The sequence below is a fragment of the Somniosus microcephalus genome, chromosome 20 (assembly GCF_052327205.1).
Source record: "Somniosus microcephalus isolate GS21.2 chromosome 20, FLI_Smic_1.0, whole genome shotgun sequence".
Classification (NCBI taxonomy): Eukaryota; Metazoa; Chordata; class Chondrichthyes; order Squaliformes; family Somniosidae; genus Somniosus; species Somniosus microcephalus.
The window spans coordinates 73,145,539-73,169,940 of NC_141006.1; the positions used below are offsets into that span (position 1 = coordinate 73,145,539).

Below are 24,402 nucleotides of genomic sequence, written 5' to 3' on the forward strand. Positions count from 1 at the left end.
CCTTCGACATTCCGCACACGAATTTGTCTCTGAGTGCCTCTGCCAGATTTTCCCTAAACTGACAGTGTTTCGCTAGTCTACGCAGTTCAATCAGGTACTCCGCGTTGCTTTCCTCTTTCCGTTGCGTTCTCGCGTAAAATTTGGATCGTTCCACTAACATCAGTGGTGCGGGGTTAAAATGATCCTTCAGGACAGCAACAATATCATCGAAAGTCTGATCCGCCGGTTTAGCTGGTGCTAGTAGATGCTTCAAGAGCCCGTATGTCTTCGCGCCCATCGAGTTTAGCAAGGTTATAGCTTTGTCATCTTCTATTTTATTGGCATCACCATAGATCTCAATGCGTTCCACATACGTGGCCCAGTCTTCTACCTCGGAATTAAAATCATTGATGTTACCACGCTTAGGCATCTTCCTCTCTTCCTGATAACACCACGGATTATTTCTTTAAATTTCCTTTTTTTTTTTCAAGATGGCGGTTCCCGCGAAAATGGCGGTTTCCCGCACTTATCTTCTCTCCCCGCCCACTTCAGTGGCGGTTCCCCGCTTCTGTCTTCTTCTCCGCCTAATGGCGGCTTCCCGCGTTTCTTCCCCTGGCGGGAGGGGTACACTTTCCCCACGGGCGACGGCCGCTGGCTTTCAGGTTCACAGCCTGCGCGTCGGCTTCAGTGCTTTCCCTTTTCTCGGCAGGGCAACCGGCGCTGGGTACACCCCGTTGACGGCGAACAGTTTCAGCCGCTGGGCTGGCTCTCGCTCAGTTCCCCTTGCTCGGGCTCTGTCTCTCTCCCGCTCGCTCGGCTCTACCGGCGCTGGGTACACCCCGTTGACGGCGAACAGTTTCAGCCGCTGGACTGGCTCTCGCTCAGTCTCCCTTGGTCGGCTCTGCCTCTCCCGCTCGCTCGGCTCCCAATCGCGCCTCCCAGCCCTCTCGCAGTCCGGTGCTTCCCTCCCCGGCTGCGGCTGAGTTTTTATATCTTCCCGCGCCTACGCTCCCGGTCGCAGCGCTTCGTGGCTTCGGTCGCTGCCCGGCCTTTTTCGCCGGTCGCGGTCTAGCTGTCTCACGACGCCGTTGCGCCCCCAGCCTGTCTGTACCGTGGCTTCCTTGCTCCACGCTGCCCCAGTCTCAGCGCCTCTGGGCCCGACTTCTGTCCGGCTCCTTTCCCCCTCGACCGTGGTCGAGTGCACCGCCCTTATCCTCCGGTTATTCTTTTTACTTTTCCCTTACTCACAGTCACTGTGGCCGGCTTGCTTCTCGTGCTGATCGGCTCACTCCTCCCTGTGGCAGAAGGGACAGTCAGTGCCTGTTGCTGATGGAAGTCTTTGTCTCTGAATTCTTCCTCCTTTCCAGCTCTGCAGACTCGAGTTTTCTCCCAGCAGAATGACGAGGGCGGTTGCCTCTTCTCAACGCTCGTTAACTGCTTCGGAAGTATTGTTGCTGCAGGGTACGATCGGACTCGTCGCCACTGTAAAGTCTGTGAGTTGTTTAGTTAATTAATACACAGACTACCAGAGTAACTTAAAACAGGACTTTACTATTCGAAGGTCAGGGCGAATCTGCCCAATAAATCCTGACACAGCACTTATATACCGGTGTGGTCACCGTCGGTATTACAGTATACAGAAGCCAACAAAGTAGTGCAACACCTAAAGTAGTTCTCTTAAAGGTGGACGGTTACATACAATAGTTCTCTTAAAGGTAGACGGGTACATACACTACACCTGGCATAGACCGTGTTAACCGGGCGTGCATACTGCCCTTTCAGTAGGTCGATAGCCGCCGCGTAGGTCGTCGCATCTTGGATTAAAGTATAGACTTGGTGGCTCACCTTCGAGGCCAGGATTTTCAGTTTATTTTCATCAAGAGTCACGGTCGAGGCTTCCAGATACGCCTCAAAGCAACGCAGCCATTGTGCGAATTTAGTCGACGAACCCGCTTCTTGGGGGTCTAGGTCCAGGCATGTTGGTCTGAGGGCTCGCAGCAGCGCCTGCTGCTCAGCGTTTTGCGCCATCGGTTGATCAGCATCCGCAGCCAACATTTAACTTTGGTAATAAAATTGATGCACTATCAATTGCTACAAAAGACTGGAGATTGAGAAAGTAATAAACAGGCTTTTATTACCAAAGAACAGAGCATGCCTCTTGTGGTTGCCTGGTATCCAAAAGGGCCGGAGGCTGCCGAGCAGCGACCTTTATACCCAGCCATGAGGGTGGAGCCAGGGGCGGAGTCAGCTGAGGCATGCACAGACAAGTACAACAATATGCAAGAGTGAACAACAGTACTAACAGTGAACAACAGTACTAACAACAGTGGTGAACAACAATACTAACAACAGTGGTTTACCACACTCCCGCTCCGCCACCATAACTTTGGCAGAAACCCCGTTCAAGGCTGCAAACAGGGAATCCGCCAAACTTCCACCAACATTATGGCGGCGGGGCGGGAGGGCGCCCAAGGAAATTCCCAACAATAGGATCTCGGAGAAATAATACTTGCAGCACAACTTGCCTCCCGTTTGACAAAACTTGCTTAAGATGCAAATTCGTTTGTTTATGCATCCCTCCCTGACATATCTTACTTTTAGTTGTATGAATTACAAAACGATTGCTCCCCTCAGTGGATTTGCAGTATTTAATTTGCTTATGGAGCAAATACTAGAGTTTATTTACTTTGGTATTCTTCCCGCCTCCCTCCCCAACCTTCCTTCCTTTTCCTGTTATTTGCATGGTCACAAAGGACGGTTCCCCTCCCGTCATTTCCCACTGTAGATTTCTGCAACTATTATTAACACAGAGCTTCACTGGTGGGCTTTACCCAACGTTGCGTCTCCACCGAACACCAACCTGGAACTATCAACTGCAACTAATTGAGCCAATCAAATCTGCCGGTTATTCCTCCGCTTCCGGCCTGACTGACTCCAGCCAGGATGTGGAGCTTTAGTAGCAGAATGCCTCAGAAACATTCTCCCCCCCCCCACCCCCAGGCCCTGGCACATCAGCCCTCGGCAATGACACAAAGAAACTCTGCGGTGGGAGGGGGGTGGATTTTAACCCTACCCACTGGTGGAAACTGGGCGGGCCGGCAGTTAAAATGGCCCCGGGTTCCCCGCCATTTCTAATTTTAACACAGGCTTTTGACTGTGACTAATCCTCCCGCCCAAGAGCCAGCGGGGTCCTAATTAACATACGCTAATCAGTGACCGATGACGTCATCGGGCCCTGACAGCAATTTGAACTTCAGGCCGAGCGGGGTAAGTGGCCGCCCGTCAGGTGGAGACGATCGGGAAGCTAAACAGGCTCTCCAGGGACGTTTTTACTCTACTTTGTGGGGCCAGGAACGTTTAGGACTCCCCTGCCCTGGACTCCTTCCCCCTTCCTACTCCCTACCAACCCCACCCCACTCCCCCCCCACCCACCCCAGGCGTCCCAAAGCACTTTACAGCCAATGAAGTACTTTCTGAAGTGTAGTCACTATTGTAATGTGGGAAACGTGGCAGCCAATTTGCGCACAGCAAGATCCCACAAACAGCAATGTGATAATGACCGGATAATCTGTTTTTAGTGATATTGGTTGAGGGATAAATATTGGCCAGGACACCGGGGAGAACTCCCCTGCTCTTCTTCGAAATAGTGCCATGGGATCTTTTACATCCACCTGAGAGAGCAGACGGGGCCTTGATTTAATGTCTCATCTGAAAGACGACATCTCCAACCCGACCCCACTACGCCCAGAACACCCTAAGCCCTTTCTCACACTTATCTGAGTGCTGGATTTTCCAGAGGCCAGCAGCTGCTTCCCGCCCGGAACGGGCGAGAAGAGGCCAGTTTTTGCAGGTTTGGTCTCCTTATTTAAGGAGGGATATAATTGTATTGGAGGCAGTTCAGAGAAAGTTCACGAGGTTGATTCCTGAGTTGAAGGGGGTTGTCTTATGAGGAAAGGTTGAGCAGGTTGGACTTACATTCATTGGAGTTTAGAAGAATGAGAGGGGATCTTATTGAAGCATAAAGGCCTAAAAATTTGGTTGCTTTGCACTAACGGGGCGCAAAGCAACTAGCGGCCGGGCACGGTGTCGCCAATGCCTCCCGCGAAATTCAGCAAGAGGTTAGCGGCAGCGGTAACCGTTAGCACCCTGCGGCGCTGCGCCACCGGCGATGGCGTCATCGCTGTGCACAGCGCCCCGGCCACGATCTTCGGTAGCGCCCCTGACTTACCGCCAGACGCTATGCCCGACGGGATCAGGGGGGCCTACCTGCGGCCGGGGCGGCGCTAATTAAAGGGGCAGTGCCGGGCAGCCATTTTTGTTGCTGGCCGCCTGCCAGCACCTGCCCCCATTGCTGTCCCCAGCCTCCTCTGAAGCCCCCACCACGGAGTGCCGGCTGCTCTTGAGTGCCGGGCTCTTTTGCTGGCACTCCAATCCCTGGTGGCCCAGCTGGGCCCCGGGTCGCGCTGCGCAAGGCCCCTCCCCTTTAAGAAGAGGAGGAAGGCCTGCAGTACCGCGGCACGATGTTCACTCGCTGCGCCCCAAGAGGGAGGTGGGGCGCTTCCAGTAGCACCCCCCTTCCCTCTTGGGGCGCTACCGATGAATTTCGGTCTCGGGGGCGCTAATTTTTTCGGGGTAGCGCCCCGGCGAGGTGACTCAATTTTTCCCCCATAAGATTCTGAGGGGGCTCGACAGGGTAGATGCAGAGGGGATGTGGCCCCTTGTGGGGGAATCTAGAACTAGGGGGCATAATTTCAGAATAAGGGGGCACCCATTTAAGACAGAGATGAGGAGGAATTTCTTCTCTCAGAGGGTCGTGAATCTTTGGAATTCTCTACCCCAGAGAGCTGTGGAGGCGGAGTCATTGAATATATTCAAGGCGGAGATAGACAGATATTTGAGCTATAGGGGAGTCAAGGGTTATGGGGAGCGGGCAGGGAAAGTGGCGTTGAGGTCGAAGATCAGCCCTGATCTTATTGAATGGCGGAGCAGGCTCGAGGGGCCGAATGACCGACTCCTGCTCCTAATTCTTATGTTCTTAGGACCAGTGGCAGATTAATGAGGCCCGCAGTTAAAATTGACGTGGCCTCGTATTGCTGCGGGAGGGAGGGACACTAACTGAGACCAGCAATTTCCCACCGGAACACGCTGACAATTGGAATTACTCCACCCATTTCAAACATAGAAACATAGAAGATAGGAGCAGGAGTAGGCCATTCGGCCCTTCGAGCCTGCTCCGCCATTCAACGAGATCATGGCTGATCATCCAAACCCTAGCACCCGGTCCCTACACCGACAGCCATCCCACCCAAGCCCTATCCCCGTAACCCCACGTATTTAATCCCCACTAACACTAAGGGCCAATTTTTATCATGGCCAATCAACCTAACCCGCACATCTTTGGACTGTGGGAGGAAACCGGAGCACCCGGAGGAAACCCACGCAAACACGGGGAGAATGTGCAAACTCCACACAGACAGTCACCCAAGGCCGGAGTTGAACCCAGGTCCCTGGCGCTGTGAGGCAACAGTGCTAACCACTATGCCACCATGCTGCCAGTGTTGCTCAGAATATTTGTTTCAAGGCTTTAATGTATAAAATGCTGGTAAAAATTAAATCTCTTTAGTTTTGATGGTTCGTTACCGCGGCCTGTGCTTTGCAGTTATGTCTACATTTTCTGCCTCAGTCTGACGTGGGGTCAATAACCAGGGGGCACAGATTTAAAGTAATTAGTAGAAGGTTTAGAGGGGAGTTGAGAACTTTTTCACCCAGAGGGTGGTGGGGGTCTGGAACTCACTGCCTGAAAGGGTGGTAGAGGCAGAAACCCTCATCACATTTAAAAAGTACTTGGATATGCACTTGAAGTGCTGTAACCTACAGGGCTACGGATCAAGAGCTGGAAAGTGGGATTAGGCTGGATCGCTCTTTGTCAGCCGGCACAGACACGATGGGCCGAAAGGCCTCCTTCTGTGCCGTAAACTTCTATGATTCTATGATCTTCTAAGTTGTCATGTACAGCTCACCGTGTTAAGGTTCCACAGGATTGGGATAAAATCTATGGGGTTCATTTCCTGAGCCTGCACCCCAGGCGGGGGAGCCCTGTCCACCGGGAACACGGATAGCAATTTTGGGTGAAGGTCGCCCACAATTTTCCAACCCTTATTACCGTCAACAATATCCTTAATTCTCAGCGACCTTGCCTCAATCTCAACAGCCCATACAAAAAAACAGGGCAAAAAAAAAATATTAAAATGTTTACCATGCATTGCCTAAGATAACCCCAATCTTGGAGACAGGTGCGGTTCACACCTTGCTGGAGCTTGTTCTATGGATTATAGCTGGCGCGTTATTGGAATCCTACACAGACATGCAGCTTTGTGACTCATTGTTACTCTACATTTATCCACTCAATGCATATCACCCACAGTACAATGTCCAGTTGTGTGTGATCGGGCTGAAGTGCAGGAGTCAGTGGTTTAACTGGTTAAGTACACGCTGCCACTGTATCACTCTCAGAACTGTGCACCTTCTTGAAACAGGCACTATATCAAGCAACTTGGATGGAGTAGAGGCGGGTTTGTGATTGGTTAATGGATTGACTTCATGTTTTTTTTAAATTCATTTATGGGATGTGGGCGTTGCTGGCAAGGCCAGCATTTATTGCCCATCCCTAATTGCCCTCGAGAAGGTGGTGGTGAGCCATCTTCTTGAACCGCTGCAGTCTGTGTGGTGAAGGTACTCCCACAGTGCTGTTAGGGGAGAGTTCCAGGATTTTGATCCAACGACATAGAAACATAGAAACATAGAAGATAGGAGCAGGAGTAGGCCATTCGGCCCTTCGAGCCTGCTCCGCCATTCAATGCGATCATGGATGATCATCCAATTTCAGTACCCTGTCCCTGCTTTCTCCCCATACCCCTGGATCGCTTTAGCCTTAAGAAATATATCCAACTCCTTCTTGAATATATTTACTAAATTGGCTTCTACTGCCTTCTGTGGTAGAGAATTCCACAGGTTCACCACTCTCTGGGTGAAGAAATTCCTCCTAATTTCTGTCCTAAATGGCCTACCCCTTATCCTTAGACTGTGACCCCTGGTTCTGGACTCCCCGACCATCGGGAACATCATTCCTGCATCTAGTCTGTCCAGTCCTGTCAGAATTTTATAAGTTTCAATGAGATCCCCTCTCATTCTTCTAAACTCCAGCGAGTACAAGCCCAATCGACCCAATCTCTCCTCATACGTCATTCCTGCCATCCCAGGTATCAGCCTGGTGAATCTTCGCTGAACTCCTTCCATGGCAAGAACATCCTTCCTCAGATAAGGCGACCAAAACTGCACACAATACTCAATATGTGGTCTCACCAAGGCCCTGTACAACTGCAGCAAGACATCCTTGTTCCTGTACTCAATCCCTCTCGCTACGAAGACCAACATACCATTTGCCTTCTTAACCGCCTGCTGCACCTGCATGCTTACCTTCAACGACTGGTGCACAAGGACACCCAGGTCTCGTTGCACTTCTCCTTCTCCCAATCTATTGCCATTCAGATAATAATCTGCCTTCCTGTTTTTGCCACCAAAGTGGATAACCTCACATTTATCCACGTTATATTGCATCTGCCATGCTTTTGCCCAATCACCCAACCTGTCCAAATCATCCTGGAGTTTCTCGGCATCCTCCTCACAGCACACACGCCCATCCAGCTTTGTGTCGTCTGCAAATTTGGAGATATTACATCTAGTTCCCTTGTCTAGATCATTAATATATATTGTGAATAGCTGGGGTCTAAGGACCGATCCCTGCGGTACCCCACTAGTCACTGCCTGCGACTCGGAAAAAGACCCGTTTATTCTAACTCTTTGCTTTCTGTCTGCCAGCCAGTTCTCTATCCAAGTCAATGCCTTGCCCCCAATCCCATGTGCCTTAACTTTACACGCTAATCCCTTATGCGGGACCTTATCAAAAACCTTCTGAAAGTCCAAATACACCACATCCACTGGTTCTCCCTTATCTATTCTACCAGTTACATCCTCAAAAAATTCCAGTAGATTAGTCAAGCACGATTTACCTTTTGTAAATCCATGTTGACTTTGTCCGATCCCGTCACTGTTTTCCAAGTGCTCTGCTATTACATCTTTTATAATGGACTCTAGCATTTTCCCCACCACCGATGTCAGGCTTACCGGTCTGTAATTCCCCATTTTCTCTCTACCACCTTTTTTGAATAGTGGAGTAACTTTAGCTACCCTCCAATCCATGGGTACTGTTCCAGATTCCATCGAATGTTGGAAGATGATCAGCAATGCATCTACTATTTCTAGGGCCACTTCCTTAAGTACCCTAGGATGTAGATTATCAGGCCCTGGGGATTTATCCGCCTTCAATCCCATCAATTTCCCTAACACCATTTCCCTACTAATACTGATTTCTTTCAGTTCCTCCCTTTCATCAGACCCTATGTTCCCTGACATCTCTGGGAGGTTATTTGTGTCCTCCTTTGTGAAGACAGAACCAAAATATGTATTTAATAATTGGTCTGCCATTTCTTTGTTCCCCATTATAAATTCCCTGATTCTGACTGCAAGGGACCCATGCTTGACTCCACCAATCTTTTTCTCTTCACATATCTATAAAAGCTTTTACAGTCAGTTTTTATGTTCCCTGCAAGCTTACTCTCATATTCAATTTTCCCCTTCCTAATTAATTCCTTTGTCCTCCTTTGTTGAATCCTAAACTGTTCCCAATCCTCAGGTTTACTGCTTTTTCTGGCCAATTTATATGTCCTCTCCTTGGATCTTATGCTATCCCTAATTTACCTTGTTAGCCACAGTTGAGTCACCTTTTTTGTTTTATTTTTATGCCAAACTGGAATGAACAAATTCTGTAGTTCATCCATTCGGTCTTTGAATGTTTACCATTGCCTATCCACCGTCAACCCTTTGAGTGACATTCCCCAATCAATCCTACCCAACTCGCGCCTCAGACCATCGTAGTTTCCTCTATTGAAATTCAGGACCCTAGTCTCTGAGTCAACTACTTCATTCTCCATCTTAATGAAGAATTCGATCATATTATGATCGCTCCGACCCAAGGGGCCTCGTACATCAAGATTGCTAATTAATCCTTTCTCGTTACATAATACCCAGTCTAAGATGGCCTGATCTCTGGTTGGTTCCTCGACATATTGATCCAGGAAAACATCCCGTAAACACTCGAGGAATTCCTCCTCCACAGTATTGGTACTAATTTGGTTAGCCCAATCTATATGTAGATGAAGGAACGGCTGATATACTTCCAAGTCAGGATGGTGTGTGACTTGGAGAGGAACTTGGAGGTGGTGGTGTTCCCATGCGCCTGCTGCCCTTGTCCCTCTAGGTGGTAGAGGTCGCGGGTTTGGGAGGTGCTGCCGAAGAAGCCTTGGCGAGTTGCTGCAGTGCATCTTGTAGATGGTACACACTGCAGCCGCGGTGTGCCAGTGGTCGAGGGAGTGAATGTTTAAGGTGGTGGAGGGAGTGAATGTTTAAGGTGGTGGAGGGAGTGAATGTTTAAGGTGGAGGAGGGGGTGAATGTTTAAGGTGGTGGAGGGAGTGAATGTTTAAGGTGGAGGAGGGAGTGAATGTTTAAGGTGGAGGAGGGAGTGAATGTTTAAGGTGACGGAGGGAGTGAATGTTTAAGGTGGTGGAGGGGGTGAATGTTTAAGGTGGTGGAGGGAGTGAGCGATTAAGGTGGTGGAGGGAGTGAGTGTTTAAGGTGGTGGAGGGAGTGAATGTTTAAGGTGGAGGAGGGAGTGAATGTTTAAGGTGGGGGAGGGAGGGAATGTTTAAGGTGGTGGAGGGAGTGAATGTTTAAGGTGGAGGAGGGAGTGAATGTTTAGGTGGAGGAGGGAGTGAATGTTTAAGGTGGTGGAGGGAGGGAATGTTTAAGGTGGGGGAGGGAGGGAATGTTTAAGGTGGAGGAGGGAGTGAATGTTTAGGTGGTGGAGGGAGGGAATGTTTAAGGTGGGGGAGGGAGGGAATGTTTAAGGTGGTGGAGGGAGTGAATGTTTAAGGTGGGGGAGGGAGGGAATGTTTAAGGTGGTGGAGGGAGTGAATGTTTAAGGTGGAGGAGGGAGTGAATGTTTAAGGTGGAGGAGGGAGTGAATGTTTAAGGTGGAGGAGGGAGTGAATGTTTAAGGTGGAGGAGGGAGTGAATGTTTAAGGTGGTGGAGGGAGTGAATGAGGTGGAGGAGGGAGTGAATGTTTAAGGTGGTGGAGGGGGTGAATGTTTGAGGTGACGGAGGGAGTGAATGTTTAAGGTGGTGGAGGGAGTGAATGTTTAAGGTGGTGGAGGGAGTGAATGTTTGAGGTGGTGGAGGGAGTGAATGTTTGAGGTGACGGAGGGAGTGAATGTTTAAGGTGGTGGAGGGAGTGAATGTTTAAGGTGGAGGAGGGAGTGAATGTTTAAGGTGGTGGAGGGAGTGAATGTTTGAGGTGGTGGAGGGAGTGAATGTTTGAGGTGACGGAGGGAGTGAATGTTTAAGGTGGTGGAGGGAGTGAATGTTTAAGGTGGTGGAGGGAGTGAATGTTTAAGGTGGGGGAGGGAGTGAATGTTTAAGGTGGAGGAGAGAGTGAATGTTTAAGGTGACGGAGGGAGTGAATGTTTAAGGTGGTGGAGGGAGTGAATGTTTAAGGTGACGGAGGGAGTGAATGTTTAAGGTGGTGGAGGGAGTGAATGTTTAAGGTGGTGGAGGGAGTGAATGTTTAAGGTGGAGGAGGGAGTGAATGTTTAAGGTGGTGGAGGGAGTGAATGTTTAAGGTGGAGGAGGGAGTGAATGTTTAAGGTGGTGGAGGGAGTGAATGTTTAAGGTGGTGGAGGGAGTGAATGTTTAAGGTGGTGGAGGGAGTGAATGTTTAAGGTGGTGGAGGGAGTGAATGTTTAAGGTGGTGGAGGGAGTGAATGTTTAAGGTGGAGGAGGGAGTGAATGTTTAAGGTGGAGGAGGGAGTGAATGTTTGAGGTGGTGGAGGGAGTGAATGTTTAAGGTGGTGGAATGTATCAATCACTCCAACCAGTGCTTGTGAGACTAAAGTATTCTTCAACAAATAAACCGTTGTATGTGTTGTGCAAAGTCACATAGACTATTGATGCAAGTTATTTGCCAAATGCAGAGACTTACAGCAACTGCACTACCATTAGAACTGCAGGAAAATGGCGTATTTTATCATGTTTAGATTGTGTGATTAGTTTTTAAATGTCAAGCATTGGGAGTTTCTGAAAAACAACTCGGCAGGTTTACACTCGGCTGGTGGGATGTTGGGACATCAATGAGAAAAGTAAAAATGGATTTTCTTTTGCAGGGTCAGATTTAAAGTCGATAAAATCAACTGGACAAGAATCTGTTTTCTCTCCGTTTTCTCATCTCTCCTGAAAGTGGTTACTCGAGCTGGTGTATCGATACATGCCAGGATTTCCTGGGAAACCCATCATCCTTCGTGTAGACTTTGCAAATGTGGGGAAGAACACAGCCGAGCTTCATCCAGCATCTGCACGTGCATCTTCCAGCAGTGGTCCCTGGACAGCAAGCAATGAGTGACAGCGGTGGGTGATTTTTATCCCCCTCTCTAGCCCAGACTCCCTGACCGAGAACGTGAAAGTCTGTAAATGGTGTGCAGGAGTTCCGAGTGAGCGGCCTGGAACAACTTTCCGACAGAAAAGCAATTGGCCCCCGACACGCCTTCTTCCCACAATGGCGCTTCTGTAAGTGGCAACTCGTCCGGATAATTGTAGACTAGACTTGTCACCTTCAATATTCATTCCAAGTCAATTGGAATATCAGGCCTTTCTGTGACTTGAACCTCTGGCCCACCCATTATCAAGGGATTACTCTCAGTCAAAGATTGTTGGTTATTAGACATTGACGCGTTTGTTACTGGTTTTGTTTTGGAAAAAGTTTAGAAGTGCCAAATATATTTTTTCTAAAAATTAAACCACACAACTAGCTCAAGCAGGCAGCTAATTCTTTTCGGCATTTGTTATAGTCTAATAGCTACTCACTTTTAAACAGTTTTGTCTAATTCTAGGAGCTATCCAGTACTTGACAGGAAAATGTGGTCAGTATAACATACCAGCAATCTGAATGCACACGCCCCATACAGTAGGCCACCCCATCTGAAATGGAAACAGAAATATAACTATGGGGTTCAGTCAGTTTTAAAACACAGCTGCAAAATCAAACATCTTGTTTCAACTTACTTGGAAACAATTTGTCTAAAAACTCTACTTCTTCCTCAAAGCTCCGATGAGGATAGTCCTGGCTTGTTGGTTTTATAAAGTTTTTGCGAGAGTAAAAGATATCCTGAGAAGAAAAAAAACGCAAACATAAATGGTTGTGTGCTGCTTGTCAGTTGCTTCTTTCTTTTTCAAACTGTCTGATCTTCTTTCTGTCATTATATCCCCACTTTCATTGCTCTGCCATTTCTTCCCGCTCCCGCATCGTTACCTCTGGTGTCCCCCAAGGATCGATCCTTGGCCCCCCTCCTACTTCTCATCTATATGTTGCCCCTTGGCTACATCATCCGAAAACACGGCATCAGTTTCCACATGTACGCTGCCGACACTCAGCTCTACCTCACCACCACTTCTCTCGACCCCTCCACGGTGTCTAAATTGTCAGACTGCTCCAGTTCTGGATGAGCAGAAATTTTCTCCAATTAAATATTGGGAAGACCGAAGCCATTGTTTTCGGTCCCCGCCACAAACTCCGTTCCCGAGCCACTGACTCCATCCCTCTCCCTAACATCTGTCTGAGGCTGAACCACACTGTTCGCAACCTTGGTGTCATATTTGACCCTGAAATGAGCTTCCGACCACATATCCGCGGCATAACTAAGACCGCCTATTTCCATCTCCATAACATCGCCCGTCTCCGCCCCGCCTCAGCTCAACCCTTGCTGAAACCCTCATCCATACCTTTGTTACCTCTAGACTTGACTATTCCAATGCACTCCTGGCTGGTCTCCCACATTCTACCCCATGTAAACTGGAGGTCATCCAAAACTCAGCTGCCCGTGTCCTAACTCATACCAAGCCCCTTTCACCCATCACCCCTGTGCTCGCTGACCTAGACTGGCTCCCGATTAAGCAACGCCTCGATTTAAAAAAAAAAGTGTTCACAGGAAGTGGACTGGCAAGGCCAGCATTTATTGTCCATCCCTATTTGTCCTCGAGAAGGTGGTGGTGAGCCGCCTTCCTGAACCGCTGCAGTCTGTGTGGTGAAGGTGCTCCCACAGTGCTGTTATACTTCTTTGTAGCGGTTTGATACAACTGCGTGGCTCTCTAGGCCAGTCCAGAGGGGCAGTTAAGAGTCAACCACATTGCTGTAGGTCTGGAGTCACATATAGGCCAGACCGGGTAAGGGCGGCAGATTTCCTTCCCTAAAGGACATTAGTGAACCAGATGGGTTTCTACGACAATCCAGTAGTTTCATGGTCACCATTACTGATACTAGCTTTTCATTCCAGATTTATTTAATTAACTGAATTTAAATTCCCCAACTGCCGGGGTGGGGTTTGAACTCCCGTCTCCGGATCATTAGACCAGGCCTCTGGATACTAGTCCAGTAACATAAACACTATGCTACCGTACCCAAAGGAAATTAAAATTCTCATCCTTGTTTTCAAATCCCTCCGTGGCCTCGCCCCCTCCCTATCTCTGTAACCTCCTCCAGCCCCACAACCCCCCGAGATATCTGCGTTCTTCTAATTCTGCCCTCTTGAGCATCCCCAATTATAATCGCTCCACCATTGGCGGCCGTGCCTTCAGCTGCCTGGGCCCTAAGCTCTGGAATTCCCTCCCTAAACCTCTCCGCCTCTCTCTCTCCTCCTTTAAGACGCTCCTTAAAACCTACCTCTTTGATCAAGCTTTTGGTCACCTGCCCTAATTTCTCCTTATGTGGCTCGGTGTCAAATTTTGTTTTGTAACGCTCCTGTGAAGCGCCCTGGGACGTTTCACTACGTTAAAGGTGCTGTATAAATACAAGTTGTTGTTGTTGTTGTCACTCCATGCTTTCCTATGTTCTCGAGAGGCTTGTTTAACAGGCAAAGCTGAAACGCAGACTCTCTGAATAACAGTCCAGCCGCCTACTGCTGGAGCTGCACAGTAATAATTACCCCCTTCATTTTGAACTGTGTTCTTCCTTGGTGTGATCGGGGTTACAAGCTGAAATATCTCTGGTTATTCCCTACCTCGATGGTGTCAAAGCCACAGTATTTCTGCACCAGCTCCAGAAGTGGTCCCATTGCTTGCAGTAAGAGGGTGGTACCACATGTCTTCAAAATGTACCGTCTCATAGAGACAAACATGCTGCTCTCACTGTCGAGAAATAAAGTAGAATAAGAATGAATTTACCCTGAAAAAAGACACGGCTGATATAGCACCAACATCTGGTAAAAGGAACGTCTAAAGTGTTTGCGTTTCCATAGGTCACTCGCAGTTTCCTTTGAGGAGTATAATTTCTTCCATATACTAATTTTAGCAAAAAAAGTCAGAAAGCGGATTTATATTCACGCCAACTTTTTTTTGCTAACATTAGCGACCAAAGAAAAATATACCCAGTAGCTGGCTAATACTTCTGCTATTCTCAGCAGCCCTGGGATCACACTGTGCCACACTAGCATATGAACACTTGTGGGGAGAGAAATTTCAGATAAATATGTTTGGTGCGGGTACACTAATACCCCACACAATGTACTTTCAGAGCCTCGAGATTTTAAATTTGAGACCAAGGCTCCTTTGGTCTCGTTCCTTTCTCTGGTTTCCCACATTACAACAGTGACTCCACTTCAAAAAGTACTTCATTGGCTGTAAAGCGCTTTGGGAAGTCTGGTGGTCGTGTAAGGCGCTACAGAAATGCAAGTCTTTCTTTCTTTTTGGTGTTGCAATTTTGAAGTGTAAATGGGCGCAGAGTGCACTATACGCTTTCTGCCCAGGAGATGAGCGGGCAAACCAGGGAATCTTGGAGGGACGACTGGTGGCTGCTCAACAGGGCACCAAACCTCCCATTCTTTCATTTTTGTGGGGCCAGGAGGAGGAGGAGGAGGAGCTCATATTGTGTCCACAAACATACTGTGGGCCGCTGTGGGCTTGTTCTCGCCACCCTCGGGGATCGGCTCTCCCCCACCTCCACACCTCCCCCCATCCCACCCCACCCCCCACAACTCCCCCCCCAATACCTCCCACCCCACCCCACACCTCCCCCCCTAATCCCACCCCACCCTCACACCTCCCCCCCTAATCCCACCCCACCCCCACACCTCCCCCCAACCCCCACACCTCCACCCCAATCCCCCCCCACCCCCACACCTCCCCCCTAATACCACCCCACCCCACCCCCACACCTCCCCCCTTAATCCCACCCCACCCTCACACCTCCCCCCCTAATCCCACCCCACCCCCACACCTCCCCCCAATCCCATCCACCCCCCACACCTCCCCCCATCCCACCCCAATACCACCCACCCCACACACACCCCCAATCCCCCCCACACCTCCCCCCCAATCCCCCACACCCCTCCAATCCCACCCCTCCCCCCAATCCCCCCAGTTAATTTCCCACCCTCCCAGCGAGCTGCCCGTGTGGCCCCTGCTGCTTGCCGCCTGTATTCAAAAGCGTCCTGAACCTGATGGGGGGTTTGGGCAGACAGCACAGCTGCTCCACCAACATCCTGCTCACTTTGGGCCTCTGAATATGCTGCGAGGAGATGACTGGGAACGACCCGAAATGACATTCCTGGTCAATTTCCCTCCTCTCCTGTAAAGACGTGCCAGCCTCCACTCAGTGTCTCTCCATAACGAGAGGCTAACGTTACAACCTCAGCACCTGGGAGGTCACAAGCATGGCCAGCATCTCCACCAGTCTTCAATTCCATGCGTTGGTGTTCCAATGTGCTTCGCTGTTATTAACACTTTCAATAATTACTGAGATTCTGATTTTTGATGGAAATTAGCCAACCAGCATTGGATTGGCCCATGGGAAAAGGATTGAATACTTTGAAATACTCTGAAATTGTGCCATGGGATAGCAATGCATGATTACTTAACACATACATCTAAAATTCCTCTCTTTGTTCTTTGGTGTCAGCCGTGGCTCAGTGGGCAGCACCCTCGGCTCTGACATCAGAAGGTTGAGGGGTCAAGTCCCGCTTCAGTGACTTGAGCACCAACATCTAGACTGACAGTGCAGTGCTGAGGGAGTGCCGCACTGTCGGAGGTGCTGTCTTTCAGATGAGACATTAAACCGAGGCCCCATCTGCTTTCTCAGGTGGATGTAAAAGATCCCATGGCACTATTTCGAAGAAGAGCAGGGGGAGTTCTCCCCGGTGTCCTGGCCAATATTTATCCCTCAACCAACATCACCAAAAAACAGATTATCTGGTCATTATCACAATGCTGTGTGTGGGAGCTTGCTGTGCACAAATTGGCTGCTGTATTTCCTACATTACAACAGTGACTACACTTCAAAAAGTACTTCATTGGCTGTAAAGCGCTTTGGGACATCCGGTGGTCGTGAAAGGCGCTATAGAGATGCAAGCCTTCCTTTTAACAAAAGTTAACCCAAAATTTTAAACATCAGAGAGAGAAGTTTCAGGCAAATGGGATAGTTTCTTAGCATCGTTTCTGTTATAATCATTTCCTCGCGGTCCTCCTTTCAGTTTTCAGTTATGGGAGAAGTCACCTTCATGGGGGGGGCGATTCACCTTGTTAGATCCAGCACTGGTCAGTGACCACTCCAGGTGTGCCTCCTGCTGTACCAGATGGCCATGCACACACTCAGCTTGGGGTCTGTCCGTGATTAAAAATGTAAAATTAAAAATGTAAAATTATCGTGCCAAGTGTGAAGCCGTTTTATGCTCTGGACTATTTATTTTTATTCGGTCCTGGGATGTGGGCGCCCCTGGCGAGGCCGGCATTTATTGGCCATCCCTGGTTGCCCTTGAGAAGGTGGTGGTGAGCCGCCTTCTTGAACTGCTGCAGTCTGTGTGGTGTAGGTGCTCCCACAGTAGCGGTTTGGTACAACTGAGTGTCTTGCTGGGCCATTTCAGAAGGCAGATTAAGAGTCAACCACATTGCTGTGGGTCTGGAGTCACATATAGGCCAGACCGGGGAAGGACAGCAGATTTCCTTCCCTAAAGGACATTAGTGAACCAGATGGGTTTTTATGACAATCTGGTAGTTTCATGGTCACCATTACTGGTGCTAGCTTTTTATTCCAGATTTATTAACTAGCTGCTGTGGTGGGATTTAGAACTCATAGGGATAGAAATTTGGCTGATTTTCGGCAGCTGTTAGCGCCTCCACGGGGCGTTAACGGGGTGCAAAGGGCTTATCGCCCGGGGGGTTGAAAAAAGCGCCCCCCGAGAAATTCGGCGGGGCGTTGCTGAGGCGCTACCCATTAGCGGCGCGCCCCCGCCGGTAGTACCCCGGGCCGGTGCGCCACCGGTGATGACGTCATCGCTGTGTGCCGTGACCCCTTAGCGCCCCGCGGCAGAAACTCAGCTGCGCCCCATGAGGCTGATCGGGCCGACCTCCGCTCGCGGGGCGGTATTTAAAGGGGAGGTGCGGCCGCGACCCGCGGCACCCTTTTCTTTTTCTGTCTGGCCCCCAGGTCGGCCCGCCGTGGCGCGGCCTGGGCCGTCCTCTGGCGGCCGAGTGTGGGCCATCGGAGGCCCTGCAGCGTGCGCAGCGGCCCCCTACCCTTTAACTGAAGGGGACAAGCGTTGAAACGCAGCGGCGCTTCGCGGAGCCTCTGCAGAACGCTGCCGATCCCGCCCCAACATCGCCACGGTTACCGCCCCACCCGGAAGTGGAGCACCCGCGATTGCGTGCCACTTCCTGTGCGGGGGGCGCTAAGCCGAATTTAGCGTCCGGGGCGGTACTTCCTCACCGGGCGCTAAATGTCCGGCCTTAACTCGGTTACCGCCCCCAAACGGGGCGTGACCGAATTTCGCGCCCATAGTCTCACGGATTACTACTCCAGGCCCCTGGATTACTAGTTCAGTAACATAACCACTGTGCTACCGTACCCTAGTATTGCCCACGAGAGAGTAAGTTGAGCTGGTCAAAAAGCAATTCAATTCTAATGCCACACAGCCATTTATTTCATTTCCCAAGGTTAGATTTGATCCCATTTCTATTAAAGTGGAGCCCAGCGACAGCAGCTACTAACTGTGCTAACTGCAGCGACAAATCCGCTATCCTCCGTTTGATTGTGGTCAAATTAAAACTTACTGGAACTTGTAAGGTCTTTTGACATTAGTACAGCAAACACGGCAGATTCACTGTGAGATGCAACCTTTGTCTACCGGTAATATCTTTTTATTTTCCAGTAAGTAAAGCCTCATAGGTGTACTCAGGAGAAAAGGTGAAATGAAATAATACAGTGAATTTTCTGTGTTAGCTTTTGAGGTTAATGAGTTTTTAGGTTAATGAGAACAGAAGTGTCGGCTTCCTCAATGACGCGAATGTAGATGTCACTGACTGCTAATTTTTCTCGTTGAGTGATTTTTCTCTCCTTCCCCTTATTCGGTTTCTACGCACACCGCTCTCTGGTCCAAGGGAAGCCAGTTGACCTACTCTCGGGCTCTCTGTCACAGCCACTAGGAGAGGCGTAAAAGTCCCTGTGGCTCGGGTAAACTCACCTTCCGGTTTTAATGTCCTCCCCGCGGGGAATCATCCGGCGTGTGTCTTCCTCTGCATGGATTGTACGACTGAGATCAAGAACTCAGTGTGTGGGCAAGCGGGGGTCTGAACCTGTATCCCCCTGCTCCTCTGGCACAGCACAATAGCATAGCATTGCTCATGATTCCCTGACACCAGCTGTATCAAGAATGGGCAGCGGTAGATTTAGAGAAAGATGTGGCATTAACCTTTGGGAAAGAGAGACGGTTGCATAGAAGCAGGACTGGTTGTGGGGGGGGGGAAATGTTGAAAAAACTGCATGCTGGCGATTTATATAGGATGACATAGAAGCATAGAAGATAGGAGCAGGAGTAGGCCATTCGGCCCCTCGAGCCTGTTCCACCATTCAATGAGATCATGGCTGATCATCCAAATTCAGTACCCTGTCCCTGCTTTCTCCCCATATCCCTTGATCCCTTTAGCCTTAAGAAATATACCTAACTCCTTCTTGAATATATTTAATGAATTGGCCTCAACTGCCTTCTGTGGTAGAGAATTCCACAGGTTCACCACTCTCTGGGTGAAGAAATTCCTCCTCATCTCTGTCCTAAATGGCTTACCCCTTATCCTTAGACTGTGACCCCTGGTTCTGGACTCCCCCACCATCGGGAACATCCTTCCTGCATCTAGTCCTGTTAGAATTTTATAAGTTTCAATGAGATCCCCTCTCATTCTTCTAAACTCCAGCGAGTATAAGCCCAATCGACCCAATCTCTCCTCATACGTCAATAGGATATATGGCACAGAAACAGGCCATTCGGCCCAACCAGTCCATGCCGGTGTTTATGCTCCACTCGAGACTCCTCCCGTCGTTCCTCATCTAACTCTATCAGCATCACCCTCTATTCCCTTCTCCCTCATATGCTTATCTAATCGCCCCTTAAATGCATCTATACTATTCGCTTCAACCACTCCCTGTGGTAGCGAGTTCCACATTCTCACCACTCTCTGGGTAAAGAAGTTTCTGTATAGACATTGATTAATGTGATTGAATTGAAATGGGGGCAATAGTATAATCCAGGGGTGCACAATCCAAGGCCAAGGAGCCAATTCAGCCTTGTTGGTTCATTTCAGCCAGCCTCCATTGTATTTTACTCTTTATTCCACTGACACACATTTATATAACCATATTGTTATTGAAACTGGGCTAGATATTCGGGTCCCCACGGGTGAGTACGCGCTGGGTACTCACGCGTAGGCCCAACGAAAGTGCCGGTTTCGTGCACACACTGCGCATGCGCTGGAAACCGGAACTTCCATTCCTTTAAAGGAAGGGGTTCACAGTTTGAACGCGTGCGCCGGAGAGGCAGCGCGTACGCCTGGAACTTCCGTTCTTTTCCAGGTTTCTCCGGGAGGGTAAGTCTCCAGCAGCTACGCTTTTAAAAAGCAGTCGCAAGGCCTGCTTTTAACAAGGTTAGTGGTGAATTAAGTTAAATTAAAACATTTTTTCCACAGGTTTATTATTTTTAAATACTTTAAAGAAAGGTAAGTTTATTTTTAGCCCCGTTAAAAACTGTAATTAATTTTTTCAAAAATGTAAATTATTATTTAAATTAGTTATTTTATGTAATTTATAGTTATTTTAAAAATGTGATTTAAAAAAAAAATTATTTGAAGTTTTAATTATGTTTTGGGGCCGATCTCTATTCATAGATTTGACAGGTCTTCCTGTCAAATTTATGAATGGAGATTCCCTGCTACGATTGGCTCTTCATGGCCCATGTGACCCCGGGGGACGCCTCGAACTAACTGCGCCCCTGGGATACGCAAGTACTGCGCGCCGGCAGTTGGAGCAGGCCCAGGATCGGAACCCCACGCGGGCCCACAGCTCAACGGCTGGCGCGGTAGGTAAGTGCAGGTCGGAGGCTTGCACCCGCGGGAAACCTCCAACCCGAATTTCTGGCCCAGTATGTACAAATGTAAAGCTTCAGTAACAGGTTTATTCAGGTGCCTAATTCCCTACTCTCTGTTTCTCATTTCTTTTTTTTCCAAAGGCTGTAGTGACGTTGTAATTAAATATTTTTTTTATCAAGTTGCCAAATCACTGATTCAGGGCCATTACTCGGGTCTCCTGCACAGGAGGTGCTGCCTTGTTCAGCACCGTTAACATTTCTGGCCGTCTTTTCCAATCCTACCAAAACTTAAAAGGAACATATGGGGTTGTTCTCCTTGGAGCAGAGAAGGCTAAGAGGAGGTTTGATTTGATAGAGGTGTTTAAAATCATGAAGGGTTTGGATAGAGTAAATAAAGAGAGACTGTTTCCAATGGCTGAAGGGTCAATAACCAGAGGGCACAGATTTAAGGTGATTGGCAAAAGAACCAGAGGCGACAGGAGGAAAAACTCTTTTACGCAGCGAGTGGTTAGGATTTGGAATGCACTGCCTGATTGGGGGGTGGATACAGATTCAATAGCAGCCTTCAAAAGGGAACTGGATAAATACTTGAAGGAGAAAAAATTGCTGGGATATGGGGAAAGAGCGGGGGAGTGGGACTGACTGGATTGCTCTTCGAAAGAGCCAGCGCAGACTCGATGGGCCGAATGGCCTCCTTCTGTGCTGTACTATTCAATGATTCTCTGATTCTATAACAGCGAGAGGCCCTTGAACTATTATTTCTGCACACATAGATAAATGTGATGCTTATTGTTTACCAGTGTACCATATTGTTCCTCTGAGGTTCTACAGTGTAGAATCACTAGCAGCATGTTTATATTCCATTTTGTAGTTATATTTCCACGATCTTTGTTTTTGTACTCTGCCTTAGTATTTTCGGGGTCTTACAGATTCTAGGATCCTTGACAGAGGCGGTATTTGCAGATCTCACATTGATGTAAAAGTATAATTCTATAGACTTGTCCTGATCTGACTGTGGAATACAATGCTGTGAGATCTAATTGGGAAGACCGTCTCACACTGTTTGGGGCTTCACAGAGTATGGAGTATATCTTCAGTGCAGTGTCAGGTTGGCTTTAAAGAAGTATTTGCGTGGTTTTCTGGACTGCTGGGGCAATTTATCAACTTAATTAGAATCAGTTTTAATGTTTGGAGCAAGTGAGCACTCCCACGCCCGTGAGCCTGAACCACTAAAAATGTATTGGATGGGAGCAGAGCTCTGACTCGGGCCAACAGCACATTTTAACTGCAGCGCAGACGTGTGATGTGAGAAGAGTCCGAGCACAGCACTGCCTGCACAGTTTTTTAGAAAAAATGTCAGTGTCAGCATTGCTCAAGTTTGCCGCGTGTGAAGAGAATGCATTATATCTTTGGCCACAGGTATTCCATTGCAGCTGCAGAGGTCAGAGAAGTTGTGCGCCACTGGTGTAAGACAGAGAGACTTGCATTTCTATAGCACCTTTCACAACCACCGGACGTCCCAAAGCGCTTTACAGCCAATGAAGCACTTTTTGAAGTGTAGTCACTGTTGTAATGTAGGAAACGTGGCAGCCAACATTGCGCACAGCAAGCTCCCACATACAGCAATGAGATAATGACCAGATTATCTGTTTTTGAGGGATAAATGTTGGCCCAGGACATAACTCCCCTGTTTTTCTTCAAATTGGTGCCATAAGAGTTTTTTACATCCATCTGAGAGGGCAGAAGGGGCTTCGTTTTAATGTCTCATCTGAAAAACAGCACCTCCAACAGTGCGGCACTCCCTCAGCACTGCACTGGGAGTGTCAGCCTAGGATTTTTGTGCTCAAGTCTCTGGAGTGGGATTTGAACCCACAAACTTCTGACCCAGAGGCGAGAGCGCTAACAGCTGAGCCACGGGCTGACACGTGAAACTATAATGGCCTTTAATTACATTACAAAGGGTGTTAGCACATATTTATTAATTGCCATTTGGTGATTAGAAAAAAGTGCATAACAGCTGTTGTGTATGTAATATGTGTGCTACTTTGAACCTATGGACAGGACTGCACTACTTGTAGGGCGTAGTGATACGCAGTACCACTCCTGGCCATAGGGGTATAAATAGTACTGTGGGTACTGATCTCCCCTCAGTTCCCGCCTGTGGGCATGAAGTAAAGATCTACGTGTAGTCCCTACCTCCAACCAGTAAAGACCTGTTTGAGTTATACGTTTAAGTCTTTGTGTTAATTGTTCAATACAATACACATACTTAACACTGGCGACGAGTCAGGTTCTTACCCTGCGGCAGTTGAAGAGAGGTTTCAAACATCACCACCCCACTAGAAGCGACAGGCTTTAGGACTCTGAAGCCTCCATCAGCGACTGAGCACTGGAGTGCAGCAAACATCCTGACAGCTTCCAGCGACTGACAGAAGTCTTTCTGCAGTTTCCTTGTTCAACCTAGGTGGTGGGGTAAGCCGTGCAGTGTTGGCTGCAAAGACAGGGCTGGGGAAGTTGGAGAAGATAAGGGCGATCGCAATCCCTGATAAGAGCCGCGGTGAAACGCGCGAGCGGGTGAGCCAGAGGCCGGGAGCCGCTTCAAGTGCGAGGCGCAGCGCAGGCCAGCGATTGGAACCAAAGATAAGGGCCGCACTCGGGGGCTGAAGGGAGACGGCGTCGGGGGACGGGTGAAGACCGCCAAGCACGGGAAAACCGCCATTTTGTGGGCGGAGGACGACGGCAAGAGCGGGAAGCCGCCATCTTTGATAACAAGTAAACAAAATAAAATCTGAGAAATTGCAAACCTACAATGCCTAAACACGGGAATATTAGCACCTTTGATAGTGACCTCGAAGATTGGGCCATATATGTTGAAAGAGTAAAAAATTATTGTAAGGCCAATAAAATTCATGACCAAGATAAAGCTCTAACATTATTAAATTTAATGGGTGCGAAGACATACGGGCAATTGAAACACCTGTTATCACCAGATGAACCGGCGGATAAGACGTTCGATGAGATTGTTACTGTCCTGAAAGATCATCTAAACCCCACGCCGCTGATGCTAGCGGAACGATTTAAATTTTATGACAGAAGGCAGCTACAGCATGAAAGCAATGCTGATTATTTGCTGGAATTGCGTAAATTAGCGAAATATTGCCAGTTTGGAACGGGACTGACAGAGGCACTTCGAGACAAATTTGTGTGTGGTTTATTTAAACAGGATACACAAAAGCGACTGCTAGAGGAGAATGAGCTGACGCTTGAGAAGGCGGTCACTATGGCAGCAGCACACGAAGCCGCAGCGAGAGGCACGGCAGTAATGCAGCTACGGTCACCGGAGCTCAGTGCACACAAATTGGGTGTGAGTTCTGGCAAATGTTATCGTTGTGGAAAGACAACGCATGATCAGAACCAGTGTTGGTTTAAAAACCAAGAATGTAGAACTTGTGGTAGGCTTGGACATATAGCTAGAGTATGCAGGTCAGCGAAGAAGACCAGCAACAAGAAGTCACCGCAAGGGAAATACGCAAAGGTACACAAGGTGGCCGAACAGGAGTCCGATTCAGACGCAAGCAGTATTGAACTGGCTAGCTTAAGGGTACTCAACGTTGGTAAGGGTGCAGACCTCCAGACAATTTGGGTTACTCTTCAGATAGAAGGAGTCCAAGTAAAACTGGAATTGGACACTGGATCGGCATTGACGGTCATAAATAAGAAAGATTACGGAAAGTTATTCCAACATATTCCCCTACAGGATACGGGGATTATATTGAAAACATACACGGGGCAAAGAGTGTACCCCATCGGGAAAATAGAGGTTGCAGTGGTCCACAAGGGCGAAGACAGTCAAATAA

At 48.7% G+C, this 24,402-nt stretch overlaps 1 protein-coding gene across 1 annotated transcript in view; it reads right to left on the bottom strand.

Annotated features, from left to right (window-relative positions):
• Positions 1-24,402, bottom strand: part of LOC147103424 (S-adenosylmethionine decarboxylase proenzyme-like) — a 119,411-nt gene that overhangs the window by 51,868 nt on the left and 43,141 nt on the right. The window contains exons 3-5 of the mRNA XM_085962999.1: positions 14,201-14,327; positions 12,210-12,312; positions 12,083-12,125 (exon numbers count right to left, since the gene is read on the bottom strand). Of these exons, the coding sequence (XP_085819125.1) occupies positions 12,083-12,125; positions 12,210-12,312; positions 14,201-14,327 (273 nt within the window). The remainder of the gene's footprint in view (positions 1-12,082; positions 12,126-12,209; positions 12,313-14,200; positions 14,328-24,402) is intronic.